Below are 16,155 nucleotides of genomic sequence, written 5' to 3'. Positions count from 1 at the left end.
TGGGTTTACGGTGGCCCTCCTGCAGACCAGAACCAGAGGCAGGAGCAGTCAAGAAGGGGAGCAGCAGAATGCACCCCAACTTTCTGGTCAGAGAAGGAAAGAAGGAAACCCCAGGAAAGCAGCCAGTGAGTCCACAGGAGATTCCAGAGAGGGAGGCACTCAGGAGAAGGCCCCCAGAAAGTGGTTTATGAACTTGGCTCCCCAGCGAGCTGCTACACCTGGATCTGATACCAATCAGAAGACCACAGACTTTGAGAACTGAACTAACAGAGAGACAACTGCCCAGGCCCCAGACTGATGGAACACAGGGGCACAGGTCGAGAGAGAAGTGAAAAGGATTTGAAAAAACAACTGACAGTGGAACCAACATCCACAGAAACCGGTCAGAGTTAAGGCCTGAACTTAACCAGGCTGACTGACTGCTCTACAAAAATACTAACATTCTCCACAGGATTTAAACAAGATCCAGAGTCTCACAATATTTAAAGTATCTAGGGTACAATCCAAAATAATTGGGCAACGAAGCATCAGGAAATTCCTAGGAAAAGACAATCTACAAACGACAATACTGAGATGATGTTGATGTTAGAATAACCTCACCAAGACTTTAAAGCAGCTACTATAAAAATGCTTCAACAATCAATCAAGAACACTCTTGAAACAAGTAAAAAAACAGAAAGTCTCAGCAAAGAAACAGAAGATATATACAAAAGCCAAATCGAAATTTTATAACTGAAAAGTACGATAACTGAAATAAAAAAACCCTCACTGGATGGGATCAGTAAGAGAAAGGAGATGCAAGAGAAAAGAGTCAGTGAACTTGAAAATAGATCAATAAAATATACAATCTGAACAACAAAGGGAAAAAAGTGATTAAAAAAAATAAATAGAGGGGCCAGCCCAGTGGCACAGTGGTTAAGTTCACATGTTCCGCTTCTTGGCGGCCCAGGGTTCACCAGTTTGGATCCCAGGTGCAGACATGGCACTGCTTGGCAAACCATGCTGTGGTAGGCATCCCACATATAAAGTAGAGGAAGATGGGCACGGATGTTAGCTCAGGGCCAGTCTTCCTCAGCAAAAAGAGAAGGATTGGCAGCAGATGTTAGCTCAGGGCTAACCTTCCTCAAAAAAAAAAAAAGACTGTTAGAATGGACAAAAAAATCATGAACCAACTATATGCTGTCTATAAGAAATTCAATATATAATATCTCCAAATAAATCTTCAAGTATAATGAGCTAAACAGAATAAAAGTAAAAGGCCAGGAAAAAATATACTATGCAAATTATAATCAAAAGAAAGTAGGAGTAGTTATATTACTATCAGACAAACTAGACTCCAGAGTAAAGAAAATAAGCAGGAATAAAAAGAGACATTATATAATGATAAAAGAGCCAACTTACTGGAAAAACACACAATCTTAAACACATATGCATCTAACAAGAGCACTTCATGAAGAAAAATTGACATAACTAAAAGGAGAAAGAGATAAATCCAAAATTATATTTGATGTCAACATTCCTCTATCAGTAATAGGAAGAGTAAACAGAGAATTAGCAACGATATAAAACTGAAAAATGCCGTGAAGCTCTTAGAAATAAATGACATTTATAGAACACTCAACAAAAGCAGAACACACATTCTTTCACGTTTACATGGCACATTCACCACAACCTAGACCATAAACCAAACCTTAACAAACTGTAAAAAAAACTGAAATTGTACAAACTATACCCTCTGACCATAATGGAATTAAATTAAAAAGCAATAACAGAAAGATAACTGGAAAATCTCCAGATACGTTTCTAAATGAGACTTTCAAAGAGAAAGTCTCAAGAAAAGCTAGAACATATTTTGAACGGAAAATACAACAGACCAAAAAGTATGGGATGCAATTAAAGCAAAATGGAAGGGGAAAATTTACAGCATTAGATGTCATTTTAAAAAAGAAGATGTAAAATCAATAATCTAGGCTTCCATTTTAATTTTAAAAAGGCAAAATAAACCAAAACAAGCAGAGAGACACAAACAAAAAATAGAAATAATGAAATTGATAAAAGAAAAAATAGGGAACATCAATGAAACCAAAATCTGGTTCTTTGAAAAGGTCAATAAAATTGATAAAGCACTTAGACAGACAGGAGGAGGACACAGATTACCACCATCCCTATCAGGAATAAAAGAGGATACTACTACAGACCCCAGACCCTGTAGGCATTAAAAGTATAAAGGAATACCACAAGCAATTCTAGAAATACAACTGTCCCCATTCACAAATGGCATGATCGTCTACAAAGAAAATCCCAAGGAATCTATTAAAAAAACTCCAACTAATAAATGCTTTGGCAAGGTCACAGGATACAAGGTCAACAAACAAAAATTAATCATTTTTCTGTATACTAGCAATGTACAACTGAAAACCAAAAATTTTAAAAACGTATCCTTTACAATAGCTTCCCCCAAAAGAAATACTTAGGTATAAACCTAACAAACCCTGTGCAGGATCTATATGCTGAAAACCATAAAACTCTGATGAAAGAAATCAAAGACAATCTAAATAAGCCAAGAGACATACTGTATTCATAGATTAAAAAGTCAATATAATAAAGAAGGCAATTCTCCACAAATTGATCTGTAGACTTAATGCAGTTCCAATCAACATTCTAGCAGGATTGTTCTGTAAATACATACCAACTGATTATAAAGTTTATACAGAAAGGCAAAGGAACTAGAACGGCTAGAAATATTTTTGACAAAGCAGAAGAAATCTGAAAGAATCACACCATCTATTTTAGGACTTACTGTAAATCTATAGTAACCAAAAGAGCATGGCACTGGCAAAGGATAAACATACAGATCAATAAAACAGAACAGAGTCTAGAAACAGATCCTCACAAATATGGCCAATTAATTGTTTTTAAACCACTTTATTGAGATACAGTTTCCATAACATACAATTCACCCATTAAAAGTGTATAATTCAATGATGTCTAGTATAGTCACAGAATTGTGAAACCATCACCATAGTCAATTTTAGAACATTTTCATCCCCACAAAGAGAAACTTCATATCCTTTAGTCATCAACCCCATAATGCCCGTCCCCTCCCAGGCCTAAGCAACCACTAATCTACTTTCTGTCTCTATAGATTTACCTATTCTGGACATTTCTTATAAATGGAATCATATAATATGTAGTTTTCTGTGACTGGTTTCTTTCACTTAACATAATGTTTTCAAAGTTCATCCACGTGGTAGCATATATTAGTACTTCATTCCTTTTTAAGGTCAAATATGGATATACCACATATTGTTTACCCATTCATTCATCTATCTACTTTGGATTGTTTCCACCATGACCAATTAATTTTTGACAAAAGTACAAAACACTTGAACAAGGAAAGGATAGTCTTGTCAACAAATGCTGCTGGAGCAACTGGATATCCATAGGCAAAAGAATGCACCTCAACCGAAACCTTACACCTTAAAAAATGAACTCAAAATGTATCATAGATGTAAAAATAAAAACCAATAAAATATTTAGGAGAAAATCCTGTGTAACCTGGGGTTAAGGCAAGGATTTCTTAAGCACGATGCCTAATGCACAATCCATAAAACAAAACAAAAAAATAAATAAAATGCAATTCATCAAAATTAAAACTTTTGCTCTCCAAAAGACACCGTTACAATGAAAATACAAGCTAGAAGAGAGGGAGAAAATATCTGTAAATCACATACCCAACAGGGGACTTGTATCCAGAACGTATAATGAAATCTCATTACATACATTTTATACAAGAATATGAAAACAAATAACCCAATTCAAAAATAGGCAAAAGATTTGAACCAACACTTCACAAAATGCTGTACCTATCACTCTTAGAAATGTTCACTTTTTAAAAGATTACCTACTGCATTAAAAATCACAGCATGAATTTTAAAGTTTCGAGTTACCTATTATAAAGGAGAGTACCATATGGCTTCTGAAGTGTCTCACGAGTCACTTGCCAGGTCAAGAAGCCACCAGCAAATGGTTGGAGAGTAAAGCTGTTTACTAAAAAAGTAAAAAACTATAACCAATGAATATGGTAAGAACAGAATACCCCTCTCTTCCATATTCTCTGCCTTTTCTTTCTCCTATAATATACTCAACTCCTTAAATCTCAAACTTACATTAATAGCACAAAGAAATATTTACTTTTCTCAGATACATTTAAACCCAACAGATTAAAATAAATTTAATTTTCCAGGATTACAAGGGAAAGTTTAGGGCTTGAAGAACAAAGTGATTTGAAAAAAAAGTAGCTACTGTTAATGTTTCCAAGATTATTATCACTACCATGGTGGTTCCTATTAATTACCACAATACAGAAGAACCTCTCTTTCACTCTCAAGTCAAACCCCCAGTCACCGCCACATCTCTAAATTTAACACTCCATCACAACAATATACAAACTGTGTGCAAAGTTCAACCAGGATGGTGTTTACAGTTTTGTTGCCTAGTCTGTGCCTCATATAATTGAGAGTGGTCAACTGAATCCCAAAAGAAGTGGTAGCAGAATTGGTGAAAAAGCTATCTCGGTCAAAATCATGATGAGATACCACTTCACAGTCATTAGGATGGTCGTTATCAAAAAAATACAAAAAAGAACAAGTGTTAGTGAGGATATGGAGAAATTGGAACCCTTGTACACTACTGATTGGAATGTAAAATTGTGCAGGGACTATGGCAAACAGAATGGCAGTTTCTCAAAAACTAAACATAGAATTACCATATGATCTAGCAATTCCACTTCTGGGTATATACCCAAAAGAAATGAAGGCAGGGACTCAAACAGATGTTTGTACACCAATGTTCACAGCAGCATTATCTGCATAACCAAAAGGTGGAAAAACCCACATGTCCATCAACAGATGAATGGATAAACAAAATGTAGCATATATATTCACTGGAGTATTATTCAGCCTTAAAAAGAAATGAAATGCTGACACACACCACAACATGGATGAACCTTGAAGACATCACGCTAAGTGAAATAAGCCCAACACAAAAGGACAAATACTTATGATTCCACTTATATGAGGTACATAGAGTAGTCACATCCACAGAGACAGAAAGCAGAATAGTGGTTCACAGGGGCTAGGGAGGGAGAGGAATGGAGGGTTATTGTCCAGTAGTACAGAGATTCGGTTTGGCATGATGAAAAAGTTCTGGAGATGGATGGTGGTGATGGTTGCACAACAATGTGAATGTACTTCACGTCACTGCACTGTACACTTAAAAATGGTTAAAGCGTAAATTTTATGTTACATACATGTTACCACAATTTAAAAAAATAAAAGATATCTCAGGAAGAAAAGTACAAATAGACACAAGAGACTAATCAAGGCCAGAAAATAGAAGCAACCCAGGAAAAAGGTGAGACTCAGCAAAAAGCATCAAATCCATTATTGTGACAAATTCAGCAAGTAGTTGGGACAGAAGTGTGTCTGCTTAAGGCCAGTTACTTTGGCCCATATAATCCAATGTAACTAAAGGGAGAGCTATAATGTAACTAAAAGTATATTTCCTCAAATATAAAAATAAACATTGTATAGGTATTCTGAATTTAAAAAAAATAACCACTGGAACATCATTTAAAAAAAATTCTTCATTTATGTATATATGGATGCACAATCCATGAACTGATCTCATTAGATGCAGTCTAAGACGGTGTTTCATATCACAGACTGCATTGTATTTACAGATTGAAGTCTTCACTTCAAATGCACGATCACTAGCAGCAATGCACGCCCGGAGCTTCCCAGCAAGCCTACGACATTTCCCTAGTCCATTACTAACCTCTTTCCTAAATACTCAAATCTCCTCAAACTTCCAACACTTCTCCTCCACCCTCATCCTGTTTCCTCTTTCACTCAGAAAACAGAACAAATCAGAAAAGAACTCCTACAACACAATGTCCTACAGCTCCCCGCCTACCTGCACTTGCCTCCCTAGCGGTGCTCCCGTCTAAGACCAGCCTCTCCACTTGCAACCTGCATCCTGTGCACTTTCACCTCCTCCTGGACACCAATAAGCAAATAGCCCCTCCTCACATCTGCAAAATTTCCCTCTGCTGAATCACTTCCATCTGCACACAAACATTTTTTCCTTCTTTAGGGAATAAAACTTCTCTTATTCCACCAGCAGCAACTGCCCCATTTCTCTGCTCCTCTATACACAAACCCCTTGAAAGAGCTCTCTGTCCTCAGTATCCCCATTCCTCTCCATGAGCTGTCCCTACCACCGCCCCAAAATTGCTTCTGTCAAGGTCACCTAAAACCCATGGTCAACTGTCGGTCCTTATTTTAGTTGATCAGCAGCGTATGATGCAGTTATCAGTCCTTCCTCCTGGAAACACTTTCTTCACTGGCTTCCAGGATTTCACATTCTCCTGGTTTTTCTCTTCTCTTGCAGCAGTAAATTTATCCTAAGTATCTTTGCTGTTTCCTCTTTGTCTCCCCAACCTCTAGACAATTAATTCCTAGACTATTTACTCATTTATAAAACAGAAATAACTATTTTCCTCTTCCCTAATCAAAGAAATCCTGTCAGGATTAAGATCTATTTACAGCTAATTAAACTTGATATGGTTTACCAGTTGTATTGGAAGTCAACTACTATCTAAATTAAACAGATTTCTTTTGATCTCACTTGGTAATATTAAAAGAGATATGCATGAGGAGCAATGGGAACGCCTACATTCTGCTGGAAGGACATAAAATGTGTACGCAACTACTTGGAAAAACAATTTCTCTTTATCTTTTAAAGCTGAATATGCACAGATCCTAAGAACCAGTACACACCCTGGAGAGACTCACACAGGCCCAGAAGACATGCAGACAGTGTTCATGGCAGCACTGTACATAACAGTAATAAACTAAATACAATCCAATGTCCAGCAACAGGAAAATGCAGAAAGTGTGGTGGCACCATACAATGAAGATTATACAAAAGAATGAAGAAAGGACACGGATGAATCCTAGAAATGTGTTAAGTGAAAAAAGTTACAGCAGACTTCTTACAGTAAAGTAACATTTCTATAAAGCTCAAAAGCAGGAAAACTAGACAATATATTGTTGAGGGATATCTACATATGTGGCAAAACCATTTTTTAAAGTGCATAACAGTGATACAGATAAGTCAAAATAAGAAGGCAAAAGGAGAGGACGGAGGAGTAACAGGTAAATGAGTTCTCAGGTTGGGTGATGAGTGCATAGGTGCTTAATTAGTTTACATCATAACTCCACCACACACTCTATGTTTGTATCAAATATCACGACAATTTCCCAAAGGCATCCATGACCCAGTCCTGCACCTGAAAGCACCGAGTCTAGTAAAAACAGTCAAGACATGTCAAATGAACCCAAATTTATACTCTTAAGGAGTTGAAAATTTTATAAAGTTACTGTTATGTGTACAGCATTTGGTTCTGCTACCATTATCAAAAATATCAGAACTTGAAACCTAGCTTTAATATTTTTTTTAAAATTTTTTGGAGGAAGATTAGCCCTGAGCTAACTACTGCCAGTCCTCCTCTTTTTTGCTGAGGAAGACTGGCCCTGAGCTAACATCCATGCCCATCTTCCTCTACTTTATACGTGGGATGCCTACCACAGCATGGCTTTTGCCAAGCGGTGCCATGTCCGCACACAGGATCCGAACCGGCAAAAACCAGAGCTGCCGAGAAGCGGAACGTGCGAACTTAACCGCTGTGCCACCAGGCCGGCTCAAGCTTTAATATTTTATAAGCATATATTAAAATCTAACCTATCAATGTTATCCTCAGGTTTAACCTAATACCAGCAACTCTCTAGAATTTTTAAATAGCAAATTTCTAAAATTCCAAGTGAAATTGATCAGAAAGGATTGGGAATCAAGGTTTACCCATCAATATTGTCATCTGTAATGTCCACGGGTTTTCAAATACTGTTTTACATAGATCTTAGCTTAAGGGGAGAAGAAAGAGCTTAATGTTTCTATCTACTACCACTATACTTTTTACATGAAGTATACATAAAAGGTGCTCAGAGATGAATATATTTCAAAACAAGTAATTATAAAATTACTGCCATTCTCATCGGTTAGGTTACTTTCTTCATACTGGCAATTAGAAATGGATCTGGCTTAAACATATACGAAATAGTGATCATTTCTGATGGTCTGGAAATCAATGATCAAGCATACATTAAAAAAAAAAAAAGCAAATGACATCACATTCTAAAATCAACAGTAACCAAGAATGTAAACACTAGGAAGTCAGCTCCATGAGGGCAGACACTCAGTGCTGGTCCTTCACGGCTGCATCCCCGGCATCACCAGGAGACCCTCAGTAAATATCTGTTGAATGCATGAAGTGGTCCTGTTATTTTAAAAGGTCAGGAATTTCCTCTCATTCTCAATACCAACAATAGACCAAGCAAGACACCAACAGAAACTAGTTATCCTCACCATCTTGGGTACTGGAACCTTTCAACAAGCAAGTGTGCAATAACTTCAACAGCAACTGGAGGCATCTGTCAGTTTTCAGCAAGGGCATGTAGGCATTTGTACCAAACTTCATAAGGGCATCCAGAAGAGGATCTAAGAATATCCTTAATACATTCTGTGTTCTCCGCTTTTCACTAGGTATTAAAAGACATGCCCAAATCAAGCATTTCAAAAGCATATAGAAATTATTTCCCATCTATAATTTATGGAATTGGTTAGCTAACGGATTCAATTAGACAGAATTAATCTTACGGATGATCCAAACATCCAGCCCCTATTAGGACCGATCTTTCCACCTGCGCCTTCTCACTGAGGGCAGCGATTCACCAGGGAGGAAAGCACAGGGAAGAACATACTGCACCAGCTCTAGGCACAGCATGAAGGAAATCCTATATCCACCTGATTTCCAAACTAAAACGCAGAGACTCTGCTTCAATAATTCAAAAAAAACCAGACGCTAGTCAAGGAAACAAGGCATGTTAAAAAAAAAAAAATACAAGGAATTAAGGATATATGAAAAACTATTATAACCAACTTTAGTACTAAAACTTTGTCTAGACAAGAAATTTGATGTTAATCAAATTAACTGCATGTCATGCAAATACACAACCTAATGAGGCTGCTTTTGTAACAACTGTAATCTAGCGAGAACTGATCTGCTCACTTTCTCAAAATACAAATGAGATTGTTTTATCTTTATCTTATTTATAATTACACATTTTACAAAGAGGCCAAATCCAGCAAATTACCTAATCTTATGCTAGGACCTTACAACCTGTTCTTGTAACATTCTCATATAAAACCAGTGATTACTGCATGCAGTTTTTTTGACCTTCTCTAACAGTTTGACTTACTAACCTAAAAGGACTAATAAGCCCCTATTCCTATTAATTTATTGTTTTGGGGGGTTTTTTAGGGGTTATTGTGTGAGGAAGATTGGCCCTGAGCTAACATCTGTTGCCAATCTTCCTCTTTTTGTCTGAGGAAGATGGTCCCTGAGCCAACATCTGTGCCAATCTTCCTCTACTTTGTATATGGGACACCTCCACAGCCTGGCTTGATGATCGGTGTGTAGGTTCACAACCAGGATCCAAACCTGGGAATCCTGGGCCACTGAAGTGGAGCATGTGAACTTAACCACTGCCCCACTGGGCTGGCCCCAATTTATTGTTAATTCTAAACATTTCTTTAGTATATTACCAATGTTCTAGTTCCTTCCTTTAATACACTGTAATTAATCCCATACTAAGCATGGAAAAGTCTGAATAGGCACCATAAACCTGATTAGCCCTTTTTTTTAAGCTTTCTTTTCAAGATTAGAAACACTTACCTATATTGAATCTTCATTCCTTCCACATCTACAGCCAGCAAGACCATCATAGCAACAAGCCTGGCCTCAAACCAATCAGGCATAAAGCAGTTTTCCCCTGCTTAAATAACAAAAGGTTTGCAAAGCATTAACAAAATCCTTCAAAGATGATGTTTCAAAAACAAAACAGCTAAATGATTATACCTTATCAATATTAAACTATTAGAGAAATAGAGCTGAGATGAAATACAATGGGACACCCTACATAGCTCATTGTTATACACAATTAAATATGAATTAAAAACAAATCTTTGCACACTTACTAGACCCCATTCACTGACCTAGGTGTTGCAGACACAATAGTTCCTATGCTCATGAAATTTACAGGGCAGTAGAGGAGAAAAGCATTCATCAAAGAATATACAAAGAAATGTAAAATGACAATTGTGGTGAGGGCTACCAATGGTGCTAGCAGAGTACACTAGGAGGATAGGCCCTCATCTGGGGAGAAACAGGAAGTTGCTCTGAAGAAACGACAATTGGGCTGAGTGTGAAGGCTGAGAAAGAAAGAGAAGGTGAAGGGAGACAAGACCTTTCCAGACAGAAGGAAGAGTACGTCAAAGGTGCTCTGGCAGAGAGAGCACGGCACACTCCAGGAGATGGCAGGAGGCCCATGTGGCTGGGGTACACAAGTGTGAGGGGGTACCAAAGATGAGGTTACAGAAACAGGAAGGGTAGAGAGGGGGACTCTGTTGGCCATGTAAAGGATTTCTGTCTTTATCCTAAAGGCAAGAGGAAGCCACTGAACGTTAAGCCGAATATATACAAAGAGGAAGAAAAATTTGTAGAATGAAATTTGTATTTTAAAAAGATTTCTCTAGGTACTATGTAGAAAAGAGACTGTGGGAGAAGCAAGAGTAGATGCAAGGTGACTGGTTAAGAGACAATTCCAGTATTTCAGCTGAGAGAAGAGAGTTCCCTAAAATGTAACCAGAAGGTGGATGGAATGGATACAGACACAAAGGCTTTGGGGTCTCAGACCTGCGTTTGAACCCCAGTCCTATGGCTTATTAGCTGTGGGACCTTGGGACAGTGGTTACCCTCTCAGAAAGCTTACGTCATCTTCCATGAAGTCTAATAAAACCTATGACTTTTCTTAGGTCCATTATAAAAATTAAATAATATATGCAAATTTCCTAGAACATGTTTTGGAAGAGACAATTTGGTTACAGATAAAATTAATATTTTCCTCCCTCTGAAAGCCAGTTAAATTAAAATAAGTCATGGATAGAAGATTTCTTTTTCATTCATGATATACTACTCTAGTAAGATTATACTTTTCAACTCAACTCCTAAGAAAAATTTAGGTAAGAGATCTGATTTTCCAGCCCAATGGTTCAAATACTTAAAATCATTAAGAATGTTTTTTCAAACATTCTAATATATTTTGGGGGTAATTTAATATATTTTGATACAAATTTATTAGAATAGTACAGAAGATAGACAATACTAAAAACATACTTGCATGTAGGACAACTCAGTTTAGAAATACAACAGAAGAATAAACTTTACTATATATTATTTTTAAAAATGCTATAAATGCCATTTAGTTATCAATAAAAAATCTAAATCTATATAGAAAAACTTAGGTTACATTCATAAATTTTACAAAGGTGAATTAAAATTTTTTCTCTGAAACATTTTTACTCACATTAATACTTTACATCCTACATTTACATTAAAAATTCATTCATAAATGAAGACTGAATGAAATCAAATGCCAATACACTATTCAGTTCCCTATATTTTCATTAGCAATCATATAATCAGATACCTTCTGATCTCATAGGAGGTGGGTGGGTGGGGATGGTGGGGGTGCTTTTTTGAGAATGAAATATTTCCAATCACAGTGGCACTTAAGCATGTGAGCTGGAAGCCTTTGGGTGTAAACACCACACATTTTAGTATGGACAGCACACATGTTGGGAGTCTTCAACGTGGCTAACCAGATAGTTCTCACTTGCCTCCAGTGAAATACCAATAGCAGAGTTCTAGAAACACAGATCCTTTTTGAAATCCTAAGGAATTTTTCACCTTGGATACAGACAGAGAAGGTTAAAAATCAGAAACTCAGGGGGGCCAGCCCCATGGCCTAGTGATTAAGCTCAGCACACCCTGCTTCAGTGGCCCAGGTTCGGTTCCCAGGCACAGACCTGCACCACTCATAGTCAGCCATGCTGTGGCAGTGACCCACATACAAAATAGAGAAAGACTGGCACAGATGTTAGCTCAGGACGAATCTTCCTCAGCAAAAAAATCCAAAATCCAAAATCAGAAATGTAGTGGACTTTTAAGGATTTCTGATTTCAAGGAGTGCCACCGAACCAGGCCAATAACAATAGAGCGTCTGACCCCTCCAAAGAGGACACACTCTCGCACGCTGCTTCCTGAGAACTTCACCACCATACTAAACAAGTCCACGCTACAGAGCAGTGGGTCTCAAACTTCCGCTTGTGTCAGAATCAGCTGGAGGGCTTGTTAAAACACAGAGGGTGAGCCCCACACCCAGAGTTCCTGATTCAATAGGTTTGGGATAAAGCTCAAGAATTCACATTTCTAAAAAGTTTCCAGGTGATGCTGATGTTACTGGTTTGGAAACCACACACTGAATCACTGGCAGAGAATTCCTTACTTACTCTCCCTTTTCTCTCATTGAAGCTAGAAAAGTAGAGGCAACAATGGTTTTAAAGAAACAAAAGAATCACGGCTATCTTTAATCATCTTAATGCAATTTGACCCTGAATCATCAGTCAAATCTTGCTAGCACAAATTTTAAAAATTTAGCGTAACTCTTTAAAATGCAAACTGATCTACAGTGTCAGAAAGTGTATCAGGACTTGTCTGGGGATGGAGGAGAGGCAGGTAGAAATGGGAGACGGGGATCACAAAGAGGCAGAAACACACTTTTGAGGGTGATGGCTATGTTCCTTATTTTGTTACGCTGACAGTTTCACGAGCGTACACATAGGTCAAAACCCATCACATTGTACAGTTTAAATATGTGCAGTTTAATATACGTCAATTAGACTTCAATAAAGCTGTCTTTAAAATCTGTTGTACAGCTGCAATATATTACTTTGGGATCATTCCAAATTTCCAAATTTCTTGGTTACACTTTAAGCAGGCACATCATTTAACTACAAAATCTATATACAACAACACCCTTTATGATGGATTGTCCGACTTAAGTATAAATTTCTCCAAATATATTTTACTCTATGGTTGATCTTGGCACTTCTAAGCTTTGACAAGCCTTTTCTGCTGTTTCCAAATGATGTCTCACTTTCTCCATTTCAGAAAGCCTGCTCTGAAAGCTCTTCAACATTTTTGTTTGTTGATGATGTTGGTTTTGTGTGGTTTTTGTTATTGCTTTGTTTTGTTGTTTTACATACCATACACATGATATATACACGCACATATATACACACACATCCAGTGCTACATCATGCTCTCTCTGAGGGCAGACGTCTACCTTTTATCTCTGTAACTCCGATACCTGGCACTCAGAAAATATTTGATATATGTTTGCTTAATAAATAGTGTAAAAACTATCTGTTCCATGTCAAAACCCAAAGAAAAAGCTACTTTAGATGCAGAATCTGATTGAAAATAGTGTTTTGGCTGATGAGTCTTTATATAAAAACAAATTTGAATATTTTATGTATTTTATGCTCAAAAACTCACGCGAAATAATGCTTGGTTTGGAATTTATTAACTTGTTCTGAAAACTGACCAGTAATTTTATAAAGGCACTTAGTCAAGGGCATTAAAAGTCAAAACAAAAATCTTAAGTGCGCACACACAAATGTCTCCTTTGTACTTGAAATCAGTTTTTTAAAAACTTAAAATAGCATATTACATTAAATTGTATATTTTAAGTCCTAGAAGTGTTAAAGGAGAAACTCCAAAAATCTTGTTTCAACCAATTTCGAGTAATTTAATCAGATCTGATGCTGTTACATACTCTGAATTATACAACAAGTTCTATAGATATTTTAGGGAGTCTAATCTATGTTTACTCTAGTAATGACTACATTTTATTTACTTCTATAGGCCTAACAAAACAATCTCCCAAGTAACAGCACATAAAACTCACTAGACAGCAGAGGGAATAAAATACAAAAGAGAAATGCTCGAAGAAGGAAGAACAGAGAAACTCAAGTCTTCTGGAAGGATAATTATCTGATCATTTAAGACTTATTCCATGATCAGACTAGAGAAATCAGTCACGGGAAATGACTTGGTCTGAGACAAAGCCAGGAGATTTAAGGCACATTAAATTCAAAGATGCAATTTACCCAAATTATCACTAATGCCTGTAATGAAGAGGAAGCATTAGAAATGTAAAAAGAATCCTAATTAATGAATCTGCTGATAGTTCTTCCCTCACGCAGTCTTACATAGTTCCCCAAAGAAGGCGCAAAATTGCTCTTTGCTAAGTATCTGGTAAAAAGAAAAAACTAACAAAATCATCCTTACAAATATAATTTTTCTCTAAAATTCCTTTTCAAAATCAGTTCACACTAAATGCAATGCTTTGAAAACAAAAGATAAACACATTTATTTATCAATATTTCCACTACAGAGGCTCCAAAACCACACCTGCAACATCCAGCCCACAAAGACTCAGTAACTGTGGAATAATCAATTTATGTGTCTAATTCCTACTCCGGCAACTTGCGAGTTTCTTAAAACATGTAAAATAGTTTAAAATTTCAAGTCCTGGAACAGATAAAGTACAAATTAGGAAACACTATTTTTACATTCCGTTATTCACATCATTCACATTCACAGCAAATAGGCACACATTTGGTTAAACCTATATCTTGATCTGAAAAACTAGCCAAAAGTTCTTTGAAAATATTTTGGTTATATCAATCTATAAGAATGATTTCAGACTTACTTTCCCAAGCAGGCGACTTAACATACTCTTGAACGAGGTTCCTGACGTAAGCATTTAAAGAGGCTGTTTCACTGAGTCCAGTGGAGCTACAAGTTGAGAGTCGCCTAAAACAGCCTTCATTAACACGCAACCAATCACAGAGCTAGAAAAGAAAGTAGTTATTACTTTATTTTAAAAACCTAACTGAACAAAGGGTTTCTAATTTCTCTAACCTAATATTCTTTCTTCCACAATAAACTGAATTTAAATGATTGAATACAACAAAGTGATAAAACATTTATTGTCATGACTGAGTTCCACAGACAGCGCAGACAGAAAAAAATATGTGTATGTAATACATATATGTCTACGTGTGTCTATGTACGTATGTATACATGAGTGTCTTCTAATCTCCCTCAAGGAATTTGTAAACTTCATTAACAGGCAAGAATTTTTAAAGTAGGTAATATAAAATGCACATTTTTTTTTCTTCTTAAAGATTGGCCCCCGAGCTAACAATTGTTGCCAATCTTCTTTTCTTTTTTGATTTTTCTCCCCAAATACCCCCGGTACATAGTTGTATTATTTTAGTTGTGGGTCCTTCCAGTTGTGTCATGTGGGACGCCGCCTCAGCGTGGCCTGATGAGTGATGCCACCAAAGCAGAGCTCGAGAACTTAACTACTCAGCCATGGGGCTGGCCCCTAAAATGCACATTTTTGATAAGGTATTCTAAAGAACATCTCTATGAAAAATAACATTATGCAAAACAAATTACTATCTTAAGTTAAAATTCATTCCAGTTTCATATACTAAAACAAGGATATATTTATTTTGAAGATAATTTGAAATAGGTTATAATTAAAGTTCCTATCCTCCTCACAAGTTTATTTCCTATTATATATGCATTTTAAAATATATTAATTTAAAAGAGAAATACTGTCCTCGTCCTTCTTCACTACATCTTATAGAAGATTTACAAAACTAAAAGCCACAGACTTTTACAGAATTGATCTTTGATCACATGCAACTGTAAATTTTGTTTGGAAATCTAACTATGTTCTCAAATTGTTTTTACAATATATCTCTTAATGTGTAAATTCAATACATAAATTTAAATATGAAGTTATTATGAAGTGAGTCTTTCTAAAAAGTAAGAATTTTTTCAAAAATATTTTTTACATCCATTAACATCATCCAAAATTACATATAAGGAACAAAATAATAATATATCGCTTGACCAAAGACAGAATTGATGAATGGATGATGAATGAATGAATGAGTCAGGACTAAAACTGACATCCCATAGGTACCAATGAATGAGCAGTTCAATAACACTAAAGGGAGTTGTTTGTACAGGTCTTTATCAAGTCGGATAAT

The 16,155-nt window shown here is 36.4% G+C and overlaps 1 protein-coding gene across 9 annotated transcripts in view; it reads right to left on the bottom strand.

The window, feature by feature from the left end:
- Positions 1-16,155, bottom strand: part of TARBP1 (TAR (HIV-1) RNA binding protein 1) — an 84,475-nt gene that overhangs the window by 45,740 nt on the left and 22,580 nt on the right. For 8 of the 9 annotated variants that reach the window (XR_011538692.1, XR_011538691.1, XR_011538690.1 and 5 more), the window contains exons 10-12: positions 14,799-14,940; positions 9,857-9,956; positions 8,488-8,660 (exon numbers count right to left, since the gene is read on the bottom strand). Coding sequence is in view for 4 of the 9 variants with exons in the window: in XM_070614658.1 (XP_070470759.1) it covers positions 8,488-8,660; positions 9,857-9,956; positions 14,799-14,940 (415 nt within the window). In the remaining 5 variants the exon portion in view is untranslated. The remainder of the gene's footprint in view (positions 1-8,487; positions 8,661-9,856; positions 9,957-14,798; positions 14,941-16,155) is intronic. The other variant, XM_070614662.1, reaches the window with a different exon arrangement.

Source organism: Equus przewalskii, chromosome 1 (assembly GCF_037783145.1).
Source record: "Equus przewalskii isolate Varuska chromosome 1, EquPr2, whole genome shotgun sequence".
Lineage (NCBI taxonomy): Eukaryota > Metazoa > Chordata > Mammalia > Perissodactyla > Equidae > Equus > Equus przewalskii.
Note: the sequence above shows the minus strand (reverse complement) of the source record. Positions and strands in the feature narration are given on the sequence as shown.